This window comes from Bos indicus, chromosome 13, assembly GCF_029378745.1.
Source record: "Bos indicus isolate NIAB-ARS_2022 breed Sahiwal x Tharparkar chromosome 13, NIAB-ARS_B.indTharparkar_mat_pri_1.0, whole genome shotgun sequence".
Lineage (NCBI taxonomy): Eukaryota > Metazoa > Chordata > Mammalia > Artiodactyla > Bovidae > Bos > Bos indicus.
The window spans coordinates 64,975,294-65,001,155 of NC_091772.1; the positions used below are offsets into that span (position 1 = coordinate 64,975,294).

The 25,862-nt window shown below is 42.2% G+C and overlaps 1 protein-coding gene across 3 annotated transcripts in view; it reads left to right on the top strand.

The window, feature by feature from the left end:
* The first annotated feature begins 413 nt into the window (after positions 1 to 413).
* PHF20 (PHD finger protein 20) overlaps positions 414 to 25,862 on the top strand; it is a 127,781-nt gene continuing 102,332 nt past the window's right edge. For all 3 annotated transcript variants that reach the window (XM_070801583.1, XM_070801584.1, XM_019972344.2), the window contains exons 1-2: positions 414 to 553; positions 20,605 to 20,719. In XM_070801583.1, the coding sequence (XP_070657684.1) occupies positions 20,637 to 20,719 (83 nt within the window). In that variant the 5' untranslated portion in view covers positions 414 to 553; positions 20,605 to 20,636. The remainder of the gene's footprint in view (positions 554 to 20,604; positions 20,720 to 25,862) is intronic.

The following is a 25,862-nucleotide window of genomic DNA, read 5'->3' on the forward strand; positions in this document are numbered from 1 at the left end:
GATCTTAATCTGAAAAACAGTGGGCAACGGGCTTTGAGCATGAGGATGGCTATGAACAGAGTTGCGTTTTGAGAAGCTCTTGCTATCTGAGCATGAAGAACGGATTGGAAGGAGTAAGTGTGGGTGGAGAGGACAACCATCTGATGGTGGACTAGACTGGAGTGTTGGCAGCAGGATGGAGAGAAGTAGGAGGCTTCGAGGGGCATATAGGAGGCATAACTAACAGATGACGGATGGGGTCCAGTCCCGGGCTTCGTGTGATCACAGTGGCTATGGGTGAGTAGTGACTTCGTGCTCCGGATCCAGGCGCAGGCCGGTTCCCGCGCGTCAGGGCAGTGGGCGTGGCTCGCCGGAGCCGTCGCCACGGTGATCGGGTGGGGAGGGGCCGAGGGCGGGGCAGCTGAGGAGCTGCGTCACTCGGAGGTGGCGATGGTGCGTGTGTGTGGGGGGCGGGGGATACGCTGGGCGCGTCCCGGGGGTCACGTGGTGCGCAGCACGCAGAGTCCTTCTGTCGGTTGGTCCTGGAGCGGCGCAGCCGGAGCGGGGCTGTGAGGTGAGCTCGCGGCGAGGTGCGGCGAGGCGAAGCTGGCTGGCTGGGGCCGGGTCGGGCCGGGCCCGCGCCGCGCGCGCGCGCGCCGTGCAGGCGGGGACGATGACGGACGCCACCGCTGCTCCGGTCCCCTGCCCGGCCCCGCTCCCCGCCTGGCCCCGCTTGCCCTGCCCGGAGGGAGGCCCGGGGACCGCTGTTGAGAGCGTGGCGGGCGTGCGAGTGGCGCCCAATCCCCAGGGTTGCCTGCGGGAGTGACGGTGGTTGAGGCCAATCAGCGCCGCCCGAGGAGGTTGGGCCGCGGGGTGCGGGCCCAGGGCGCGGAGCGGGCCGTGTTGCGGGTGGGGGGAAGCGCTAGGGTCGGATCCTGAGCTTGTGTGGCCCCCGAGAGCTCCACCAACAACCCCTGCCCTTGCCTTGTGCTTTGGGAACGCGTTTTCTTTTATAGCCTCTTTAATCCTGTTCTGGGGAGCACACCCCTTTCTCAAGCCCCCGACTATGGGAGTGTCCCCTTTCTCTGTAGTTTTTAGAAAATGTGATCGGTGCAACCCTCTTTCTTAAACTCCATCCCTGGGATTTTATCTTAATTTCCAAAGCTTCCCCAGCTGAGGATGGTACCCCCTGACTGACGACCCCCAAATTGGGAGGACACTCCCTTTACGTGTCTCCACTCTGAATAAACGTCCCCTTTCAAATCTGAGGGTTCTTCCCATTTAGCGAGTTTCAAATCTGGGGTCCAGTGACCAGTTTTGGGGGTACTTATGTTCCCACAAATTCAGGGGAGACTTCCCTTTTACAGGCCTGAAATCTGGCAGAATGCTTTCCAGAATATCTTAGATTTAGGGGCCAATTCCTTTTCCCAGCCTTTCAAAATCTGGGAGAGCACAGTGTCCAGAGTCTACCCGAAATGAAGTCCAAATCCTGAAATTGTAAGATAAGTATTTGTCTTTACACAGGGAATTCACAGCTTTTCCCAATCACTCTGTCCTTGGGGTTCCACCCTTTTTCATGAGTTTTCCGAATCGAACCACCTTACCCAGATTTTCACATCTGACAGTGTGTGTTTCCTGCCCCCACTCCCCACCCCCCACGCTCTACTTTTGGTTACACAGTTCTCAGCGTGCAGCCACCGTCCTGATGTTTGTTAAATCTGGGAGGGCACACCTTTTTTCTTAGTTTGCTCATTTCCAGACAGTGGTCCTTGGTTCTTGAGCTTTGCAGCCAACGGGCAGATTTTGTTTCCTCAGTTTCCCTTTTCGGAGCCCCATTTTCCTTTAGGTGCTCTCCCGGTCAGGTAAGTGCACCTTTCGTCTGCCTTCCTCTGGTGAATAAATATCTTTGTTCAGCATGGCACTTTCTATGCTTCTGTGGCCTTTTCTCTGTACTCACTTCCTATAGTCTTACCTCCTGAAGTCCCCTCCCCCTGGGGGAGGATCTCCCCGCCCATCCCAAAGGGGTGCCTGTATGTTGTCTTTCATGTGTCTACTTTATCTTTCATCTTTCTGCTAACAGGAACTCTTTCTCTTGGCTTGCTCTATCCCCGGGCATTTTTCTGATTCCTTTCTTCCTTTGCACGCTGCTCTGCTTACTGGTGGCTGTAAAGATAGTCCCATTTCTTCCTCTTACTCTGGAAGTAGCCTCAAGTCCAGGGCTGCCTGACTCCCCAGCGCTGGATTTAAACTGAAAACGAATCCCCCCTTGTATTTCTTTGGTTATTCACAGGTCTCTTAATCCTGATGGTCTGCTGCTTATAAGATTCTGGTTAGAAGGATACTGCTTTTTCCTTTGCTTTATTTCCCTTCATTGGAAGACAAAACAAAACAAAAAAACGCTCCAGAGATTCTTAGTCTTGCTTCCAGCTCCTAAAGCTTCCTCATTGGCTCTTTTCCTTCCTTTTATCAAGAAAAGACGTCTTTTGGAGGAATCTCTTGGTCACTCTTTTTGTTCCTGGAGTAGAGGTGGGAGATGGATCTTTATCTCTCCTTGTGATCCTCTTACTTATCTGCCAAACCTTGCCCCCGACCCCCACCTTAAAATCTGCAAATGTCCTCTCCTAAGAGCCTCTCAGTAGGCTCTTTCTTTTGTATTTCCCTCTGTCTTTCCAGATCTTACTCAGGGCTTCTCAACCGGAACCTGAACCAGATTAATTTCTCCACAGCTGGAATCTCAAGTGCTTATGGGATAATGACACCTCTGACCTTTCTCCTTTTGGGGAAGTACTTAAGTGTGCAGCTGTATGAGGCCTCAGGGCGGGAGAGAGTATGAGCCTGAGAAGCAACCCTGGCAGGACAAGGCAGAAAAATACTGCATTTTCAGGACCACGTCCTTCTGAATCTCATTTGAAGATTGGATGTTTGCCAAGCACCTGCTTCTCAGTGATGCTGGGGGATTTAATGATACTCCCAGGAACCTGTAGGAATTAATGGGGCTTGTGGTGAAGTGTGCTGAACTTCGTGTTGGAACTTGAATAAAATGAATAATTTTATTGTATTTTCAGAAGAACTAAGCTTTTTTATATTTCATGTGCATGAAAACCCTGGAGCTGTGTTATTTCAGGAAGTGAAATAGATCCCACATTTATATCATATGATCATTAGTAAGTACCAGATTCACTGAAAAACACTATAGGTCTATATCTGAGCAGTATCTAATAAAATATGGTGTACAGAAAGTGAAGAGGTACTTTGTATCTTATTTGCCTGATTGGTACCCTATCTATGTACTGCTATATGTAGTTCACCCTTAAGGTATTCTACACCAGTGCTTCTCAAACTTGAATGTGCAAATAAATCACCTAGGGTGGGGAGTGTTTTGCTAAAATGTTGATTCTAATCCAGTGGGTTTAGAGTGGGGCCCATGTATCTGCTTTTCTAATTCCCCAGTGATGTTGATATTATTTTTCTGGAGAATTATTTTTCTTTCTTTATCTAGATGTGTATCCCTTAAAGTTTGTACAAGGCCACAGTCCTCTTTGGAGGACTACTGTTTATATTCAGTTATAGTTGTTCTAGCATTTAGCTTTTGAAATCATGGCCAGAACTTCTCCAGGAGTTTGATTCCTATTTATTTTGTCAGATTTAAATGCTTAACTATTTCTTGCTTAAAGGTGAACATAACTTTTTTGGGGGGGTGGGGTGGGGGGTTTGGCATGCAGCATAGCTTGTGGGAACTTAGTTCCCAGACCAGGGATTGAACCCAGGCCCTTGACAGTGCGGGTACTGAGTCCTCCACTCCTGGACCTCCAGAGAAGAAGCCCTTGATCATAACTCTTGACATAAAATCATTCTAGTAAATACTGCATAGCCCATATAGTGACCAGCCAGCTTGTCTCTGGTTCCTCATCTGTCATCCTACCATGGGTAATGAGTCTGAGATAACCCAAGTCAGCAGGGTCGCAGGTGTTGGAATTACCAATCAGTCCTTCTGGGTTTTCTGGGTTCCAGAGATGGGCCTGGGAGAGGCAGGTGCCTGCACTTTGATTTGGGTATCTGTGGGAGCTTCACCAAGGTGAATGTGCTGGGAATATGGCCTTATTCTTTGATGAGAATCATGACCTTACGATGCTCTCTCTCCTTTTGTATCCACATCTGTCTCTTAAGTCTTAGTGGGCTTTTCCTTTCAGATCATCTGTACCTATTTCCCTGGCTATCACTTGTTGTGGCCTTTCCCTGCTATAATCCTATTCTGGGCCCTAATCAGGACAAACCTGAATTTTTGTCCTCTCCACACCTCCCCCCACTCCCCTATCCCTCACATGAGTGTTAGATAGATCCTCTTCAGTAACAAATTTGATCTTGATTTGGCTCTAGTCCCAGCACTTCCACTCACTGAGAGACCTCAGGCAAGTCACTTAGTGCTACTGGACCTCATTCTCCCCATTTGTAAAACAGGCTGATTATCTCAAGGTCTACTGTGCTCTGAGCCTTTGTCCATACCTTGCTTAGATACCCAGTGCCTGTGGGCGCTTGTTATAGCAGATCTGATTTCCTTCACATGCTCTGTTGGGCTTGCTGCCAATCATTTCTGTGTCCGAGTCACTTCTGCCACTAGCTCTCTAGCCAAGGCAGCTAGCTTGTCCTCAAACCCAACTTCAGCATTCTTCTGCCTCAGTGTCTCTGCCATTTCCATGCTTTAGTTCATTCGAAACTAAGCTTCCCAAAGAAGTCTTCTTGGGAAGACTTCTCTATTCAGTGTTAGCTACTAACCTGAATCACAAAGAGGGAGTCTGTAGTTTACACACAACTTTATTTATAGGTTCTCTTATCTGATGTGTATTTTAAAAATGTCTTCCCCTCCTCCTCACCCCAGCTTTCATTTTTGCTTTGAATTAGCAGAGTCGATAGAATGAAATTTAAAAATGAAGCAGGTAGTTAGCCCTAGGCTGGAGTTTGGGGAAAATAAATGTCATGCTTTTAGCTCTCTTCAGGTCTCCCAGATTGGGGGACAGAGGTGTATATAACCTCCTAATGCCCCTTCTTCATCTTTCTAGGAAATGATGAGTGGAGGGGGAGTTGTTTCTTGATGAGTTTTTTTTTTTTAATAAATTTTCTTTAAACCAAAATGTGTACTTAGTCAGACCTTCCTTGGTTAGGTCGTAAGCTTGGAGAAAGTCTTGTTTCTCTCTTACTCATCTCAGCAACTGCCTTTTACAGGTTGTTGATTAACCTTGGGGTAACCTGTTGAAAATTGAAACCTTGATTTGTAATGATGCTGTAACAGCTTTGCTGGATCTCATGTTAGGTGTCCAGCTGTCCTTTGTTTTCTTTGGCCAAATAATGGAAGAGATGAGCTTGTAGAAATCATGTAAAATTTTAGGAGCTGAGTATGAGTCACCAAACATAAAATAGGGCAGTTTTATCAATATGAGAGGGGAGGTGGTGCCTGAATCAGTGGACTTAGGGGAAGGAGGAAGAAGAGGGACCTGGGGAAGGGTTTTAAAGTGGGGCTTCCCTGGTGGTTCAGACAGTAAAGAATATGCCTGCAATTCAGGAGACCCAGCCGGGTTCAATCCCTGGGTTGGGAGGATCCTCTGGAGAAGGGAATGGCTACCCACTCCAGTACTCTTGCCTGGAGAATTCCATGGACAGAGGAGCCTGGCTGGCTACAGTCCATGGGGTTGCAAAGGGTTGGACTCGACTGAGCAGCTAACACTAAGATATTTGATAAGAGCTTATCCCTTGTCAGGAACATAATTCTAGGATTTTAAAGACTGACTCCCAGACATCTTAGATGAGTCTTTGGTTCTCTTTGTCCTAGTAGAGACCTGATTTTCATGAGGTCTCTTATTTGTGTGGAAAAGGTGCGTGGCTAGGTGGATTGACATATCTACCTTGCTTCTACAGGTGCTGGGATTTCTAGGTTATGGAACCCTTGCCTGGAAATGTGGGCATTTTAGTTAGTTTTTGGAGCACTCTCTTAGATCTTATTGAACATTTACAATTTATCTATTATTCTCACCTAGTAGACAAGAAAACTGAGATTAAGTACTTTATTTGTCCAAGGTCATTTGGCTAATGACCCAGGTTGCTTTGCCTTCAAGTTTGGTGCTCATATGTCCTCCTCTCAACAGCTGCCTTACTTTTCTCCCTCAGGGTTTGAATAAGTCACATTGGTCACAGCATCAAACAGGTGGCAGCCTGAAACGCAGGCCTGAGGCACTGCTGAGAGAAGATGTGGCTTCACCACCTCATCTCAGATTCCGTTCCTGACCGTGGAAACTTCCCTTAATTGTAGAAGCTAAACTCTCTCAGCTGAGGCTGCCTTTCTCCCCTTCTTGAGACTCTGGAGCATGGCTGGTTTGGGCTGCTTGACAGCCCCTTGGTCTCATGGAGTGGTGAATGCTGTCCAGAGTGCTTTGATGGGTAGGAAGTCGGTTGTGCTCTGCCCTGTATGAAATTTATGCATCATGCAATTCAGAAAGGCATGATAATTAAAGATGCCACCTTTCATGTCCAGGCTGCATGGTATGTGGTGGCGAAGAACCAGAATTTGGAGGCATCTGCCACGCTCTTGGAACTCCATGTCATGTGGGCGTGGGGCTCAAACCTCTTGGGACTTTCCCTGTGGCGTAGACATTGGAGACAGACTTCCAGCATGGCAAGTTACTAACCTATCTGGACCTGTTTTCTCTCTCAAGTATTGTACTAGCCTCACATCTATCATTAGAAATATTGGTAAATGCTGCCCTTTCTCTTCATTTCCTAATCTGTAAAATGGGAATAAGAAAATCTAATTTATAAGGTTGTTAAAACTTGGTGAGCTGTGAAGAGTTGAGTATATGTTACCATTAATTTGTTTTATTCCTTTTATAAAATGTTTGTAAAATCCTCTCATTGATTTTGTTTCTTGATATTTCATCTGTAACTATGTTAGTACTCTCTGTAAGAGAGAACACTTAAAATTTGTTTATTTTCACACAAAGTAATTTAACAATCCCTTAATATCATTAGTGTTCAGGTTTCTCAAAGGCCTTTATAAAACATGTATATATTTTAAATTGAAATGTAGTTGATTTATAATATTGTATTAATTTCTACTGTACAGCAAAATGATTCATTTATACAAATATACATCCTTTTAAAAATATTCTTTTCCATTATGGTTTATCATAGGAGTATACTGAATATATCATACTGAATATAGTTCTCTGTGCTATACTGTAGGACCTTGTTGTTCAAAGTCCTTAATATTTTGGCCATGGTATTTGCAGGATCTTAGTTCCCACCAGAGATCTAACCTGGGCCCCCAGGAATGAAAGTGCCAAGTCCTAACCACTGGACCACTGGAGAATTCCCTCAGAGCCCTTATTAAAAAAAAGTTTAGTTTTTAAAAATCGAAGTATAGTTGATTTGCAGTGTGCCAATCTTTATTGTACAGCAAAGTGACTTGTTTGTATACATGCGTTCTTTTTTTTTTAATATTCTTTTCCATTATGGTTCATCCCAGGAGATTGGATACCGTTCCCTGTGCTATATAGTAGGACCTTGCTGTTCATCCATCCTATGTGTAATAGTTTACATCTGCTAATTCCAAATTCCCAGTCCTGCCTTCCTCCACCTCCCACCCCCTTGGCAACCACAAGTCTGTTTTCTCTGTCTGTGAGTCTGTTTCTTTTTCGTAAATAAGTTCATTTGTGTCTTATATTGATGAGGACATGGCAGCCCTCTCCGGTACTCTTCCCTGGAGAATCCTGTGGACAGAGGAGCCTGGTGGGCTACAGTCCATGGGGCTGCAAAAAGTTGGGCATGACTGAAGCGACTGAGCATGCATGTGTCATATATCAGATTCCACATATAAATGATGTCATATAGTATTCGTCTTTTTCTTTCTAACTTCACTTAGTATGATAATGTCTAGTTGCATCCATCTTGCTGCACACTGCATTATTTCATTCTTTTTTTTTATGGCTGAATAGTATTCCATTGTAGATATGTACCACATCTGCTTTATTGCAAGGCCTTATTTTTAAATGCCGTATAAATACTGTGGGTTTTGGAGTAGGTCCTGCTTTTAAAATCCAAGCTCTTCCTCCTAGCCAGGTGACCAAGAGCAAATTACTTGCTCTAAGTCTGTTTTCCCTTCTCTGAAAAATTGGATAATACTGTCAACTTTTCTGCACTGTTGGGAATAAAGCATTTTTTCATGGATTAGCATGTGATAAAAACTCAGTAAAAGTTAACCATCTCCTGGTATTAATAACAAAGACCAGGAATATTGACTATTAAATAATTTTTATTTATCTTTAAAATCCCATGCACAATGAATTGGTTATAATTTAGGGAAATGTCTTTGGAGGTCCCATGGGTAATGACTCCATCTCCAAATTGTTTTACTTTGTAATATAGTGATACCTCAATTAAGGAATTCTGTAAAAACAGTTTAGTCAGGTATGTTTTAAAAAAGATTCCCTTCCCTAAAAAGAACCCACACAAACCCACTCCAGAGCTGCGTGACACCATTTATAGAGCCCTCCCAGCGACTGAAAACAGAGTACAGCTTTTCTTAGGCTCCAGGGGCGAAATTCTGGCCTGTCTTCAGGTGCCTGGTTCCCTGTGCTTTGCCTTACCGCCGTGGAGTAACACCAGTTCCTACACTCACCTGAGGAGAGCACTTTTCAAAGAGTCTCCATGGAATTGTCTCCTTGAATTCCTATATCCCTCAAGATGGGTGATACTGATCTCTTTCTTTTCTTTCCTCCTATTTTGTCAATGAGGAAACTAAGGTTATCTCATTAAAGAAGCATCTGACTGCCAAGTAACAGTGCTGCTTGTTAGACTCTGGGAGTGCCTATGAGGAGTTAAATGCCTGAGGAGAGATGGGCTCAGACACAGGCAGTTTCAGAGTAGAGTGCTGTGTTGTGATCCATGCAGCAGGCAAGGCTGCCATGGGTGAATAATGGGGTGGGCCCTGGCCCAGCAGCCCTTTGGGGAGGTGCTGATGGCTGAGCCCCATCTGAAGGACCTGGCAGAGAGGAAGCATCATTGCAGGGAGTCTGGGTGTGTGGGAGGCATGAGCAGTAATAACCTTGAGAGGTTGTCATGTGCCAGGCTCTGTGATAAGTAATTTTTGCTTTTTTTTGGCTGCATCATGTGGTCTGTGGAATCTTAGTTCCCTGACTAGGGATCAAATGTGTGCCCCCTGTCCTGGAAACAGGGTTTCTTAACCACTGGACCACCAGGGAAATCCCTGTGTTAAGTAATTTTTATCTTCACAGCACCTATAGGAAGATTTATAGGAAGATCCCCATTTAACAGATGAGTAGCCTGAGGCTCAGAGAGGAAATGACTTGTGAAAGGTTATCTGGAAGATGGTGGAGCTGGGGGTCAAACCCAGGCAGTCTCTTTAGAATTCTGGCTCATAACCACCACGTGCCATTGGCCCTCTGCTGAGTGTCTGCTCCACTTCTTTTAAGTTCCCATCTTTGACAGCCCCTGGTTTGACTTGGTCATAGTTGCTAACTCATTGGAGGCCTTGATGCTACACTGAGTAGTTTGAACTCTGTTCTGTAGGGGAACTACCGAGTTTTTTTTTTTTTTTGAGATGTAATTGAGATATAACCTGAAGTTTTAAACAGAGGTGTCTTATGATCAGATTTATACTTTAGAAATATTAGTGTAGTAGCAGCAGCAGCAGCAGCAGCACTGATGAAGAGTAGCCAAGTTAGTTGACTAGTCAGATTACCTGGATTCATTCAATTCCTTGCCCCAGTACTTGGTAGGTTTGTCATTTGGGCAGCTTACTTTCTGAACCTTAGTTTTTTCAACTCTAAAATGACAATAATAATAATTCTCATCACAGAACTATGAGGTAGATACTAAATGAGATGATGTATATGTAAAGCACTTAGAATAGTGTCTATCATAAAGTAACCACTCAGAAGTCAGCTTATAAGACAGTATTGATTTGGATCCAGGGAGCATGTGGCTGGAGGTTTTGAGCTCCACTAAGAGTTGTTGGGTTTGTGTGTGCTAAGCTGCTTCAGTCGTGTGAGACTCTTTGTGACCCTATAGACTGTAACCTGCCAGGCTCCTCTGTGCATGGGATTTCCCAAGCAAGAATACTGGAGTGGGTTGCCATGGCCTCCTCCAGGGGATCTTTCTGACCCAGGGATTGGAACTCACTTCTCTGCTTTGGCAGGCAAGTTCTTTACCACTAGTGCCACCTGGGAAGCCGGAGAGTTGTCGCCTCAACTGGGCAGCTACTAGATAGTGGGAGAAACCTAGAAGTAGGTGTGACAAAATGGTGACTGAGAGTGAGATGTGAAGGCAATGCCCATGTTCCTGGCTTGGCACATTGGCCAGTCTTGGGACCTCAAACTGTGATGGGGAGAAAAGAAGGAACTTGTGAGGGTAAGATGATTAGCTCAGTGAGGTTGAGTAATGTGCCAAAGGTCAGTCATTCAGCAAATATATTCTGGAGTTAAGCCTGGGCTCCTTTCCACTGTTTCTGGGAAGAGCCCCTCATTTAACCAGTTCATTCTCAGTAATTCAGAAGATGTAAGCTCAACCTGTGTTTGTTGTCTGTCTGAATTTTAATTGTGGTAGAAAAAGACTTGACTTCTAGAGAAAGCATTTCAAGTATCTGGGAAGAGGGTAAGGGAATTTTTTTTAGCTTACTTCTTTTCTTTCTTCCTCCTTCCTTTCCTCCCTTCTTCCCTTGTTTCCTTCTCTACCCTCTCAAGTAAAAGAGGCTAATCCAATTCTTCAGTGTGATTTGGGCAAGCCTGAGGGAGTGGTAATGATTGGCTTTAGACTCTGTGTCATTGAGAAATTAGTGTTGGAGGGGCCTTTGCCCCTACTTGAAACAACTTGTCAGTTCTCTAGGACTATGGATGTGCTCTTTAAAAAAAAATTTTTTTTTAATTTATTTTTGACTGTGCTGGGTCTTCGTTGCTGCCCCTGGGCCTTCTTTAGTTGCAGCAGTGGGGCTACTCTCTAGTTCTGGTACGTGCACTTCTGGTTGCAGTGGCTTCTCTTGTTGTGGAGCCTAGGCTCTAGACCTTGAGGGCAGTAGCTGTGATACAAGGGCTTAGTTGCATGTGGGATCTTAATTCCCAGACCAGGGATCGAATCCGTGTCCCCTGCATTGGCAGGTGGATTCTTAACCCCTGGCCCGCCAGGGAAATCCCTAGATGTGCTCTTTTATGTTCGTTATATTGAATACTATTTGTTAATGTTGCATAATAACAGTGACCGTAATCCTTTGTGTTTGATATCCTTTTTGCTAGTGCTACTACTATCACACAGCCATTTTATCACCAATATTGAATATTTGGTGTGTACTGTCCTGAGCACTTGACAACCATTAGCTCGCTTAGCCTCACAACCCCAGGAGGTAGGGGTTATTAGTCCCCTTTTATAGCAGGGCAAACAGGGAGGCTCAGTGATTTTTCTCGTCTTCACTTAGCAGGCAATGAGTGGAGCCAGGATTGGTCAGAATCTGAGTCTGAAACCTGACTGCTCCCATCCGTAAGCACTGCCTGGCCTTTCTCCCAGACAGAACTTCAGAAGAGCCCCCTTGGAAGCTTCCTCCTGAGAGCTGTAGTTGTCCCTGGACCTGCTGATACTGTGTGTGCTCTTCTGGGACTGTAGTCAGGGCTGAGGGTTGCAGCCAGCGTTTCCACCTCCTAGGCTCAGGGCGGTGGGGGACTGGAGGGAAGCTCATTCCTGCTGAGACATCTTGCCTCTAGGACTTCCCCTCTGCCTAGAACTCTTTTCCCCTAGATCTGCACATAGTTCTCTCCTTGTCATTTAGATCTCTGCTCAGACCTCAGCTCCTCAGAGTTCTAACAGCCTTATCTAAAGGATCCTGGCACGTCAGCTAGCTCACGTTGTTTCATTGGGTTTTCCACTGCAGAACTTACCCTCCCAGAAATGATCTTATTTGCATATGTGTTACCCTGTTTCTGCCTTCCCTGCTGGAGAACTGGGCCGGGGGTGTCCCGTCCTCTTGCTGTCTATCTCAGGGCCCTGGCACAGAGCCGGCTCTCAGAAAATACTGAATGAAGGAGGCATAAAGATTTAAGCTGCTCTTGTGCTTGAAGTGTCCTTCAGTTTGAAAGGGGGTTACATTAAGTTTATTTTTTTCTTGTTTTGTTTTTTATATATTTGTAACCTTTTTATTGTGCACCGGAGGATAGCAGGTTAACGATGTCGTGATAGTTCCAGGTAGTTGGCGGTGGGGGGCGGGCAGGAATGTCAGCCACACACATATATGTACCCATTCTCCCTCAAACCCCTCTCCCACCAGGCTGCCACAGAACATGAGCCGAGCTCCCTGTGCTGTACAGTAGGGCCTTGTTGTTTATCCATTTTAAATACAGCAGTGGGTATATGTTGATCCCAAACTCCCCAACTATCCCTTCCCCCCATCCCTCACCCCAGCAGCCATAAGTTCTTTCTCTAAGCCTGTGAATCTGTCTCTGTTTTATAAAGAAGTTCATTTGTATCATTTATGTTTAGATCCCACATATAAGGGATGTCACAGGATAGCTCTCCCTCTTTGTCTGACTTAGTATGACAGTCTGTAGGTCCGCCCGTGTTGCTGCAAATGGCGTTATTTCTTCTTTTTTTTAATGGCTGAATAATATTATATGTTATTATAATATCACATCTTCTTATCCATTCCTCTGTCGATGGACATTTAGGTTGCTTCCATGTCCTGGCTATTGTGAACAGTGCCCCACTGAACACTGGGGTGCATGTGTCTTCAGACCATGCTTTTCTCTGGATGCGTGCCCAAGAGTGGGATTGCAGGGTCATATGGTAGGTCTGTTTTTAATTTTTTAAGGAATCTCCATACTGTTCTTCCTAGTGGCTGAACCAGTTTACATTCCCACAAACAGTGTAGGAGGATTCCTTTCTCTCCACACCCTCTCCAACATTTACTGTTTGTGGATTTTTTGATGATAGCCATTTCGGCTGGTGTGAGGTGTACATTAACTTTAAAAGGAACCATCATTCTTTAATGGAGATTGAATTGCAAGCTTAGTGTAAGCACTGTTAGGTTATTGTAAAGCCCATTCTGTAGTTTCTGGAGGTTGCCAGTCTTTTCAGAGTTTATTTTCTCTTAACCCTGATGAGAGCCAACTCGTTGAAAGGTCTTGTTCCCTGCCCACCTATCACAAATTCATTGTTATTTTAAGTCCTTAGTCTCTTCTCTCCAGCACATTAGGGTTGCTGAGGGCAGGGCCTCCAGTTACCATGGCTACAGTACTCTTAAACCTCTCCCAAAATAAAATCCAGAGTCCATGTCAGTACATTAACTATAAATATATTATGAATTCAGAAAATTCTGCTGTTGTTTTTTGAACACCTACTTTCTGCTAGACATACAGGGGCTTTGCAGATCTTTTTTATTTTTCCTCCACACCGCATGACATACAGGAGCTTAATTCCCTGACCAGGGATCTAACACATTTCCCCTGCTGTGGCAGAGGAGAGTCTTAACCACTGGGCCACCAGGTAAGTCCCAAGATACACATTCTTTCTTTTTTAAAAAATAATTAAATTAATTAATTAATTAACTAGTCTTAGGCTGTGCTGGGTCTTCATTGCTGCAACTCTAGTTGTGAGCTGGGGCTAGTGTCTGGTTGCAGGGTGCAGGTTTCTCATTACGATGGCTTCTCTTGTTGCAGAGCATGAGCTCCAGGGTGTGTGGGGGTCAGTGGGTGCCATTCCAGGACTCCAGAGCACAGGCTCAGTACTTGTGCACAGGGTAGGTTGCTCTTAGGCATGTAGGATCTTCCTGGACCAGGAATCAAACTCATGTTTCCTGCATTGGCAGGCGGATTCTTTACCACTGAGCCATCAGGGAAGCCCAAGAAGTACATTCTTCAGTTCAGTTCAGTGGCTCAGGCATGTCCGACTCATGGACTGCAGCACGCCAGGCTTCCCTGTCCATCACCAACTCCCGGAGCCTGCTCAAACTCACGACCATCGAGTCGGTGATGCCACCCAACAATCTCATCTTCTGTCATTCCCTTTACCTCCCGCCTTCAATCTTTCCCAACATCAGGGTCTTTTCCAGTGAATCTTCTTCACATCAGGTGCCCAAAGTATTGGAGGTTCAGCTTCAGCCTCAGTCCTTCTAATGAATATTCAGGACTGATTTCCTTTAGGATGGACTGGTTTGATCTTGCAATTCAAGGGACTCTCAAGAGTCTCCTCCAACATCACAGTTCAAAAGCATCAATTCTTCAGCACTCAGCTTTCTTTATGGTCCAACTCTCACATCCATACATGACTCCTGGAAAACCATAGCTTTGACTAGACGGACCTTTGTTGGCAAACTAATGTCTCTGCTTTTTAATATGATTTCTAGCTTTATCATAGCTTTTCTTCCAAGGAGCGAGCGTCTTTTAATTTCATGGCTGCCATCACCACCTGCACTGATTTTGGAGTCCAAGAAAATGAAGTCTCACTCTTTCCATTGTTTCCCCATCTATTTCCCATGAAGTGATGGGACCAGATGCCATGAGCTTAGTTTTCTGAATGTTGAGCTTTAAGCCAACTTTTTCACTCTCCTCTTTCACTTTCATCAAGAGGCTTTTTAGTTCCTCTTCACTTTCTGCCATAAGGGTGTCATCTGCATATCTGAGGTTATTGATATTTCTCCCGGCAATCTTGATTCTAGCTTGTGCTTCAGCCAGCCTGGCATTTTGCATGATGTACTCTGCATATAAGTTAAACAGGTAATGGTATACAGCCTTGAGGTACTCCTTTCCCAATTTGGAACCAGTCTGTTTTTCCATATCCAGTTCTAACTGTTGTTTCTTGACTTGCATACAGATTTCTCAGGAGGCTGGTAAAGTGGTCTGGTGTTCCCAACTCTTGAATTTTCCACAGTTTGTTGTGATCTACACGGTCAAAGTCTTTGCTGTAGTCAGTAAAGCAGAGGTAGATATTTTTCTGGAACTCTCTTGCTTTTTCTGTTTTCCAACGGATGTTGGCAATTTGATGTTTCCTCTGCCTTTTCTATAAATCTAGCATGAACATCTGGAAGTTCTCGGTTCACGTACTGTTGAAGCCTAGCTTGGAGAATTTTGAGCATTACTTTGCTAGTGTGTGAGATGAGTGCAATTGTGGGGTAGTTTGAACATTCTTCGGCATTGCCCTTGTTTGGGATTGGAATGAAAACTGACCTTTTCCAGTCCTGTGGCCACTGCTGAGTTTTCCAAATTTGCTGGCATATTGATTATAGCACTTCTACAGCATCATCTTTTAGGATTTGAAATAGCTCAACTAGAATTCCATCACCTCCACTAGCTTTGTTCGTAGTGATGCTTCCTGAGGCCCACCTGACTTCAGACTCCAGAATGTCTGGCTCTAGGTGAGTGATCACACCATTGTGGTTATCTGGGTCATTAAGGTCTTTTTTGTATAGTTCTTCTGTGTATTCTTGCCACCTCTTCTTAATATCTTCTGCTTCTGTTAGGTCCATACCGTTTCTGTCCTTTATTGTGACCATGTTTGCATGAAATGTTCCGTTGATATCTCTAATCTTCTTAAAGAGATCTCTAGTCTTTCCCATTCTATTGTTTTCCTCTGTTTCTTTGCATTGATCACTCAGGAAGGCTTTCTTATCTCTTCTTGCTATACTTTGGAACTCTGGATTCAGAAGGTTATATCTTTCCTTTTGTCCTTTGCCTTTCGCTTCTCTTCTTTTCTCAGCTATTTGTAAGGCCTCCTCGGACAACCATTTTGCCTTTTTGCACTTCTTTTTCTTGGGGATGGTTTTGATCACTGCCTCCTGTACAATGTCACGAACCTCTGTCCATAGTTCTTCAGGCACTTTATCAGATCTAATCCCTTGAATCTATTTGTCACTTCCACTGTATAATCATAAGGGATTTGATTTAGGTCATACCTGAATGGTCTTGTGGTTTTCCCTACTTTCTTCAATTTAATTCTGAATTTTCCAAAAAGAAGTTCATGATATGAGCCACAATCAGCTCCTGGTTTTCTTTTTGCTGACTGTGTAGTTTCTCTATCTTTGACTGCAAAAAATATGATCTATTTGCTTTTACTATTGCCCATCTGGTAATGTCCGTGTGTAGAGTCATCTCTTGTGTTGTTGGAAGAGGGTGTTTGTTATGACCTGTGCCTTCTCTTGGCAAAACTCTGTTAGCCCTTGCCTGCTTCATTTTGTACTTCAAGGTCAAATTTTGCCTGTTACTCCAGGTATCTTTTGACTTCCTACTTTTGCATTCCAATCCCCTATGATGAAAATGATGTCTTTTTTTGGTGTTAGTTGTAGAAGGTCTTGTAGGTCTTCATAGAACTGTTCAGCTTCTTTGGCATTAGTAGTTGGGGCATAGATTTGGATTACTGTGATATTGAATGGGATCATTCTGTCATTTTTGAGACTGCACCCAAATACTATATTTCAGACTCTTGTTGACTTTGAGGGCCACTCCATTTCTTCTAAGGGATTCTTACCCACAGTAGTAGATATTCTTAAGGTTAGAAAATTCAAACAATAAAGTTAAAAAATGAGAAGTTAAATTTTTTTGCTCTATTCCTTTCATTAAGGGAACTACTGAACAGTTATTTTGTTCCTTCTTAGAGGGAAGAAACATGCATAGAGTATGCATATAATAGATATGCCTGTTTATATGTTTATTTGTATTAAAGGGGTCATACTGTATACCTGCCTCTACACCATGCTTTTTTTACTTGACAGTGTATCTTGCAGATGGCTTCATATCAGCATCTACAGCTTACCATTTTACCTTTTAATAGCTGTACCACATTCTGTTGTATAGATGGCCATAATTCATTTAAGTGGGCCTCTTTTGATGGTCATTTTAATTGCAGACATTTATTGTTCATCCTCACAGGTAATTTGGCAGACTTTGGGGGCTGTATCTGTAGGATGTCGCTGGCTATGGGTCTGTTGGGTTGCAGGTATTTGCATATTTGTAGATAGTGCCAAGTTGCCTCTAGATAAGATTTTCCAATTTATGCTTCACCAACGGAGTATAAGCATCATTTTTCCTCATCCCTGAAAGCACTGAGTATTTTATGTTGAAATTATTAGCCTGAAGAGTGAAAAGTTGTTACTTTGATCTGTATTTCCTTTAGTTTAGGATGATGTTATGTGGATAAGGATAATATAATCATATGCTTATTAGATCTTTGTATTATTCCTGCCCCCCTTCCCCACAAGCCTCTCGCTTCCCTACCTGGGAATCTGCCAGTTCTTGCATTTTGTTCATTTTTAAGTGAGTTGTTTGGCTCTTTTGTTCTTGGTTTATATGCATTCCTTGTTAATAAAGTAAGTTAGCCCTTTGGTCATATGTGTTGAAGTTATTTTCTCCAAGTTTGTTGTTTGTGAAAGTGCCATTTAAACTGTATTACACAGTATACATTTAAAGCTTTCATTATCATTGATACAGGGGCATTGACTGCAAATACTGTATTTAAGGAAATAAACTAGGCTCTCTTGTCTCCTGTGGAGCAGTGAGCACACTTTGTAGGGTAATTTGGTTTTTTATTTTATTTTTAATTAAAAAAATTTTTTTTGACTTTGCTGCATGGCAACTTAGTTCCCCCCAGGGATTGAACCCATGACCCCTAACCACTGGACCACCAGGGAATTCCCTGTAGGGAAATTTGAATGTAAAGGAGTAGTTTGAAGTCCTGCCAGGGTCTTTAAAATGGAACCATATATGAGTACAGATTGCATCAGATTTTTTTTCTCATAGTTTTCCTGGATGTCTTTATTGAACATATTTCCTCTTCCTATTTTGGAGCTAGAACTTTTTGGAAGAAAAAAATATAAGGCCCTGAAGAATGCATAAGTTAAAAGCTACAGAATCTTAGCCCTCTTGCAGCTTGAGAAAAATGTGTGTTTAAATGTAAGAAGTAAAAACTTATGTAATCTTCTTTATTCCTACTTCTGTCTTGAACTATTTTTTATTTTTTTTAGTAGATGTTGTCAAGTTAAATTGAGACTTTGAGATGGTCGTCCCTCCCTTTGCCCTTTGTTAGAGCTCCTTCATCGCTTCTCATGTTTGTGTTTGTCTTCCTGGGTGGACAGCAGCTGGGCTGAGTTGGATTTCTGAGGCCTGATTTCCAGCACAGTGCCTTTCTGACAGTGCTCACTAATGATTTGTTGAATAAATTAATGTGAAATTTAAAAACAAACTCTGCCATTCCAGAGGAGTGGAGGGATTTGGGCACAGGACATAAAAGTCAGATTAGTCCTTAGTCTTGTTCTGACTGATATCAGAGTGGAGCTTCAAATAAATGGGTCAGAGTTACAATGAAACCTGTTTCAGTTCATGATAAGGAAGACCTTCAACAATTCCGCCTCAAGAGGAATTGGTTTTCTTGAGCCATTAAGAATAATTTGCTCATTTTCATTCACTGCCTTGCTCCCACACTCCTGTATTTTAATGGAAGGGCCCCTTAGGGAAGCTGTGTGGTAAAAGAATTAATTCAGAAATCAAGCAGACCTGGGCTTTTGTTCTGGGGCTGGTCACTTAGCACCATAACCTTAGCCCAATTACTTTAAACCAAATTTCTTCTTATGTGATAATAGGATTATAAGTAGCTGCTAACTCTGTAGTCCTTATAGCATTCCTTAAATGGATTATCTCATTTAGTCTTCACACCCACTGCCTGGAGATGGGTACCTGGTATCACCATCCCCATTTTAGGGAGAGGAAACAAATTCTGAGGGGTTAAGTAATTCACCCAAATTCATTCTGATAATAAGGGGTGGGGTTGAGGATTAAAGGCCAAGAATTTAATCCTATTACATTTCTGCAATCTCTAAAAGGGAACTGTCTCCCTGCTTGAAGTCTAATAAATACTAGCTGCTCTGGTGAGTTCTCAGCGCCACTCTTTCTTCTTGTGCCCCATCATCTTTTCATAGAATCTGAGAGGCAAAACTATCAATCTGAATATTACTTGGTATGCATGAAGTCAAAAATATAATTTGAGGTGCTTTTTCAGGCAAGTCAAAATGAAGACTTTTTACTTACGTTAGGTTTGATATCTCACTTTCCTGGAGAGTGAAGTATATAGCTAGTCAGACCTCTGACGTGCCCTTTCCTAGGGTCCATATCATCCAAATACTCTTGTTTGACATAGCTTTTCAGTTGAAACTGTCAACTGTTCTTAGTCTGATATTTGCTTTATGTGTTCCCCAATATCAGCCCTTTGGAATGAGTTGTTTAATATAATGGATAGCTCACCCTGTACATCTTTTTTTCCTCATGAGAAATTTCCAGTGTGAAAAATTGTAAATTTAGGAAGCTGTTTAAGAGGGAGAGATCACTTACAACCTGGTTTTTTTTTTTTTTTCCAGTCTTTTTTTTTTTTTAATGCACATGAGTTTTACTGTGAGTTTAGAGGGATATAATTTTACATCCTGCTTTTTCATGTAATATATTGGAAGAAAATGTGATGGTATGTACACATTAGATATGAGGACCCACTTCTGTGATTACTCCTCGTTCATCTATTGCAAAGATTGCCCTTGTGATACGAGGCAGATATTGCCCTGACAGTGCTCTGGCATTGCTCGGGCAGTGTAGGCTGTTGGGATCCAAAGTTCAGTGGGAGAGAATTTCCTGGGGTTTGGCCTTGCTATATGGAGGTGGCCTGCTCAAGCGCCCCAAGGGCTCAGAGTGGCTACATCTCCAGCAAAACCACCACTGGCCCCTAAAGATCAATTTTACTCATATGGACGATGATCACCAGTCCCAGTTTGTCAGAATTTACTCAAGAAGAAGCAGAAAATAAAATAGAACAAAGAATGAATAAATAGACATTTCTTGTCCAGCCTTCCAAAAGTAAAGGACCAGAAATCGGAGTTCAGCTTTTGTTTCCTTCCTTCTTTGTAGCACTTAAAATTCATAGCAGTTGCAGTTCGCAGTTAAGTCATTTGTTCTACTGGCTACATTTCCACCCCCCACCGCCAGTAGACTGGAGGCTTCAGGAGGCCAGGAATTGTGTCTTTTGGTCTTGAGGACTGTTTTTCTAGTCTCTCAGCAGATGTTTGTTATCATTTGTCTTCAGCAAATGATTAAATTTGCTTCTGAGTGACTTTTTCTTTGGTGTTCTGAGGAGTCCCCCTCACAGGTGAATCCTTGGTAAGCAGTGTTGGGGGCTTCTCAGGTGGCGCTAGAGGAAAAGAACCTGCCTGCCAATGCAGAAGATGTAAGAGACACAGGTTCCATCCCTGGGTCAGGAAGATCCCCTGGAGGAGGGCACGGCAGCCTACTCCAGTACTCTTGCCTGTATTATCCCGTGGACACAGGAGCCTGGGGGCTGCAGTCCGTGGGGTCGCCAAGAGTTGGACATGACTGGAGCAACTGAGCACTCCTTCCAGTTCCAGGGATACAAGATGCTGTGTGATAGAGGAGGAGGGCCCAGCGGAGGGCACACCTGGGCTAGGATGAGGGCAGGAGTAAGCAGGGTGCTGACGCGGTTTCCTGGAGCTTTGGGTTTTGAATAATGCCTCTTTGTCTTTTATGTGTAGTAAGTGATACTCTACTCTGGGCAGACTTTGCCTAAGTTTCATAAATATTTAATTGGCTTTTTCAGGAGAATAAAAGCAGCCCCGTTGATGACTGAAAATGACAAAGCATCCACCTAACAGACGAGGAATCAGCTTTGAAGTGGGAGCCCAGTTGGAAGCCCGGGACCGATTAAAAAACTGGTACTTTTACATTTTTCTGTTAATTAAATCCCTTCAGTAAAGGACATTTGTCAGCACTGGTAAAGAGGGGTAGCCTAGGCTTTTCTGTAGTGTGTTCCTGCTCCCTGACTCTTAAATCTAGAGCTGTGGTAATATCTTTCTCTTTGGTGCTGGGATCCCTGTGTTGAGGGAACTATCTAGTTATATGTGTTTCCCTTTTCTGCCTGTTCATTTGGAGGAGCTATGGGAAGAAGAAGCAGGAAGTGGCTATAGGGAAGGGAAGAGTTATTAGTGGCAACTTATTCTTGGCTGCCTGTCTGAAAGATCAGAGATGGAAGAATGAAGAAAAGGGGGGTAGATCGGAGCAGTTTGTGTGTTGCAAACAACCCCTCCTGTTTTCTGGGTGTGTTGTTGTATGGTTGAAACTTAGTCATCACATTGTAGGGATGATTAGGTTCAGAAACTGAGAGGTTGTAGTTCCAACTTTGTCATTGACTCGTGACTTCTGGTTGGTAATTAGCCACTCTGAGCATCAGCTTCATATGTAAATGTGGTATTAGTAATACCGACCTCAACAGAGTTTTTCTGAAAATCAAATAACAGGATGTGTGGGGAAAGGCCTTGTAAACTGTAAAGTGGTGGTGGTGGTTGAGGATTTCCTAGAGTTTAGTCTTTTGTTTATGCTTAAAGTGAAAGTGAGGATTTCAAAATTCACACTTTTCTGTGAGTTTTCATAAGGAAGACTGTAGTGCTTTTGAGTGTCAAAATAGACAGGCTGACCAGCGCCTGGTGTTTAGAAGAAGAAGATGGGAAGAGAAGCAGGGGAAATGGGGTAGAATATGTCTCTGCTGCCTTTTGGGGCTGGGAGATTTGATATAAGAATTAGACCCTTTGAACACCTGCTTGTTTCTGTAATTATTTCCCTTTTTTGGTTCCCCTCAGTAATTTTTAAGGCAGCTTAATCAAGAGAAAGAATTCTTTTTAGATTTGGAGAAAAAATTAAAATATTGAAAAAGTTCAAAAGTACAGCTAACCATAAGATAATCTGTGTACTTGTCACTCAGAATTACTGAATTTTAACACTTTTGTTTTATTTATATTTACAAAAATAAAGGACATGAAATGTTCCTGGTATAATGGTAGTATCTTTTATGCCCTTTCCAATTCAGTTCCGCTCCTGCCTTCCTTAGAGGCAGCCAGCATCCTGCAGTTAGTGCTGTCCTTCCCGTGTTTTACGTTTTTAGTGTATGTATCCATAACTAATACTAGTTAGCATCACTTTGGGTGTTTTTAAAAAATTCATGTAAGTGTTCTCATATTGTTTGTTTCTTTTCTGTATTTCATGTTTTTGTGATTTACCCGTATTGGTATAGGTATTTGTCCTCATTTCTGTATAGAGTTTTGTTTATTTAGTCTCCTACTAATGGACATTTAGATTCCAGTTCTTCACTTTATCCACAGTGCTACCCTGAACATTTCTATAATATCTCTTTGTACACATGTGCATGAATATTTCTTGGGTAATGGCTTTCAAACTTTTTTGACCATAATCTAGTATAAGAAATATTTTAAAGAAAGCCAGTGTAGTACTTGCCGTATACACAATATAAATTTAAAAGAAGCAAAACTTTTGTGAAACAGTCCTTAACCTTAATACATGCAATATACTCTGTTTCCTAATATTATACACACAAAACTGCTGGTTGTGAACCATTAATTTGATTTTACAATCTACTGATTTTACAATGTACTGCAGTCAGTCTGAGAAGCCCTACTCCAGTGAATTTGTGAAGTAATATGATTAAATACATTTTCAGTTTTACTGGAAATTGCAGAGTTTTAACCACTGGATCACCAGGGAAGCCCTGAGTTTCAGCTTTTTATTATGAAAAGATTTTAAACATAATCAAAAGTTCAGAGAATAGTACAATGAACACTATGCCTTCCACCTGTATTCACCAATTGTTAATATATTTACCCAACATACTTTATATACTTACTGTAATGTAACTAATTGTAATAGTTAGCAATTAGCAATAATTGCTAATATCTAACATCCAGAACCTATTCAGATTTATGTCTCTTTAGTTACTTTTATTCCATGATAATCCTTCTTCCCTCCCCTATTCTTTGCCTTTCATGGCATTATTTTTAAGCAACATTTATTTTGTAGAATATTCCACATTCTGAGTTGGTCACATTGTTTTCTCATGGCGAGTTTAACTTGTTTCTTGTATTCTCTATTTCCTGTAAACTAGAAGTTAGGTTTAGACTTCAGGTTAAACATCGTGTTGCAGAATGGTTGAATGGTAATGCTGTGTGTTTCATATCGCATCCCATCAGGGGACACATAAAGCTATGTCATCCCACTCTCTGTTCCAGTGTATCACTTGATAAAATAATGACTGCCCTTTCTCACCATCTTAAAACTGTATTTTTCCCTGTACTAAATAACTTGTGGGGTGCTTTGGAATATATCTTAAGTGTTTCCCTATACCATTTACCTAATGATTTTTAGCATCCGTCAATAATCCTTACCTCAATCAGTTATTATACCACAGTGGAAGAAGAGTGATTTTTTCACCTCTCTCACGCAGTGTTTTATTGTTACAGCTGATGTTCTTTTGTAAGAAGAGTATTTTTTTTCTTTATTCCTTTTTAAAGATCACTAAGGACTGAGATTATTCAGCATACTGTTGTAGTCGGTTACATTCATTATTTTCTTTTGTGCTAAAATTTTCCCAAACTTGGTCGGTGACAGGCTGTTTAAACGAGCTTCTTTGATCTTTTGACACACTCCTGTCAGTCGTTGAGTATTCCTTATTTTCTGGTATTACTAGAAGCCCCAGGTTTATTTCACCTGTCCTGCTCCCAAGACCCTGTCCATTTCTCCAAGGAGACCTGGTTTCTTTTAGTTAGAAGTGGTACTTAGAACTTAAGTTCTAAGTTGGGCACTGGGTTTGTTTATTGCTGCTAGAATGTCATTGCTTTTAAGACTTTTTTTAGTGGTTGGAGCTAAGAAATAGTTGTTTTGAAACATTATGAGTTCATTTTTATTTTTTGGCCACACCACGTGGCATGCGGAATCTTGGTTCCCAGACCAGTCAAACCCATGCCCCCTGCATTGGGAGCACAGAGTCTTAACCACTGGACCACCAGGGAAGTCCCTGTGAGTTCATTTTTATATTTCTAATTTAAATGGAACATTTTGTAATTTTTAAAATTTTGCCTTTTTTTATTAAAAGTCTTTGTTTCTAATCACACTGATATATTAACCCATTTCTTTTATTCTGTGTTACACACAAAATAGTTTCAAAGTTACAATACTGGTATTAAAAAAATCTGAGTGAAATTTAAGATTTTCCTGACATTTAAAAAAATTATGGGGACTTTCCTGGTGGTCCAGTGGTTAAGATTCTGAGCTCCCAATGCAGAGGGCCCAGGTGCGTTCCCTGGTCAGGGAATTAGATCCCATATGCCACAACCAAGAGCTCACATGTTACAACTAAGACCTGGCATGGCCAAATAAATATATAAAAAAAATTATGTACCCTTCCCCCCAGGATAAAGTATATTTAATTTATTACAAATTAAATAGGACTCTAAATTAAATAATATGAGTTCCTTCTCAATACTCTTACAGTATAATTATATTTTTACATTAAAAATGTTTTATGTGCATACAATAAAATTTCCCTTTTTTTGGTGTATATGCCTATGAGTTTTAACTCATGTATGGATTCTTGTAAGCATCAGAACTAACAGGAAACAGAGTACTTCAAAGACTTCTCTCGTGCTACACCTTTGCTAGTCTATACTTATTTGATTTGATTATTTTGTTTACTGTCTTCCTCACTAGAATGCTAACTCAGTAAGGAATAGGGTGTTAGGACTGGTTTCTGAGAAACAGTGCAGTTGATTTATTTGGAAACTGTAAGTGGGAGAAATGGGGAGTGAGGTGAAGAGACTGAGAGAGCTATGGACTGTCTTGTGAGTCTGATCCCTGGAAAGGAGAAAGGAAGATGATAGGAAGTCCTAGAATGCCGTACAGTACTCAGAAGGTTTTGGCAACGGAGATGCTGAATCCTCAAGCCAGAGGTGCTGTCGAAAGAGTCTCGTCTCCATATATCCCTGCTCACTCAGCCATTGGCTGGGGACAGCCCCAGGGAAGTGTGGCGATGGAACGGAGGTGGTGATGAGTGTCAAGCTGCTATAGCTGGGGTCAGTTATTAGCACTTGCTAAGGATGTGAAGCGTGTATTTTCAAGGCACCCACAGGTGGGCTATCTGTTCTGTTCTCTAATATATTTCCATTGCCTCAAAATTGAACCTGGCATATAATAGATGCTCAATAAAATTTGTGAGCTGAGTTTCAGATGATTTTAGGAAAACATTTTCCTAGGTTGTTTTGATTGCTTACATCTTAAGCTTGAGAGAAAAAAAGTTTTTTCAATTGTAGCATGGTTTGTTCACAATAGTGATTCAGTTTTTTTTAATTATATTCCATTATAGGTTGTGACAAGATACAAAAGTTCATTGTCCTAAACAGTAAATCCTGTGGCTTATCTGTTTTATGTACAGTAGTTTGTTTCTTTTAATCCCGTACACCTAGTTTGTCCCCTCCCTTCTGTTTGGTAACCATAAGTTTTCTACATTTGTGAGTCTGTTTCTATTTCACTTATAGATTCATTTATATTGTTTTTTATATTCCACATATAGTGTATAGTATTTGTCTTTCTCTGTTTTACGTTACTAAGCATAATATTCTTTAGGTCCATCCGTATCACTGCAAATATCATATTTCATTCCTTTTAATGGCTAAGTAATATTCCATTATATATGTTTATGCCACACCTTCTTTTTTTTTTTTTTTTTATGCCACACCTTCTTAAGCCAATTGTTGATGGGCATTTTCATTGTTTCCATGTCTTGGTATTGTCTTAATAAGTAGTGCTGGTGTGGGAACACTGAGGTGCGTGTATCTTTTTGAATTAAAGTTTTTGTTTTTTCTGAATATTTTTCCAATCCTACCCTGGAATGGGATTATTGGATCATATTGTAGCTCTCTTTTTAGTTTTTTGACAAGCCTCTATACTGTTTTCCGCAGTGGCTGTACTAATTTGCATTTCCACCAACAGTGTATGAGGATCCCCTTGAGAAAATGT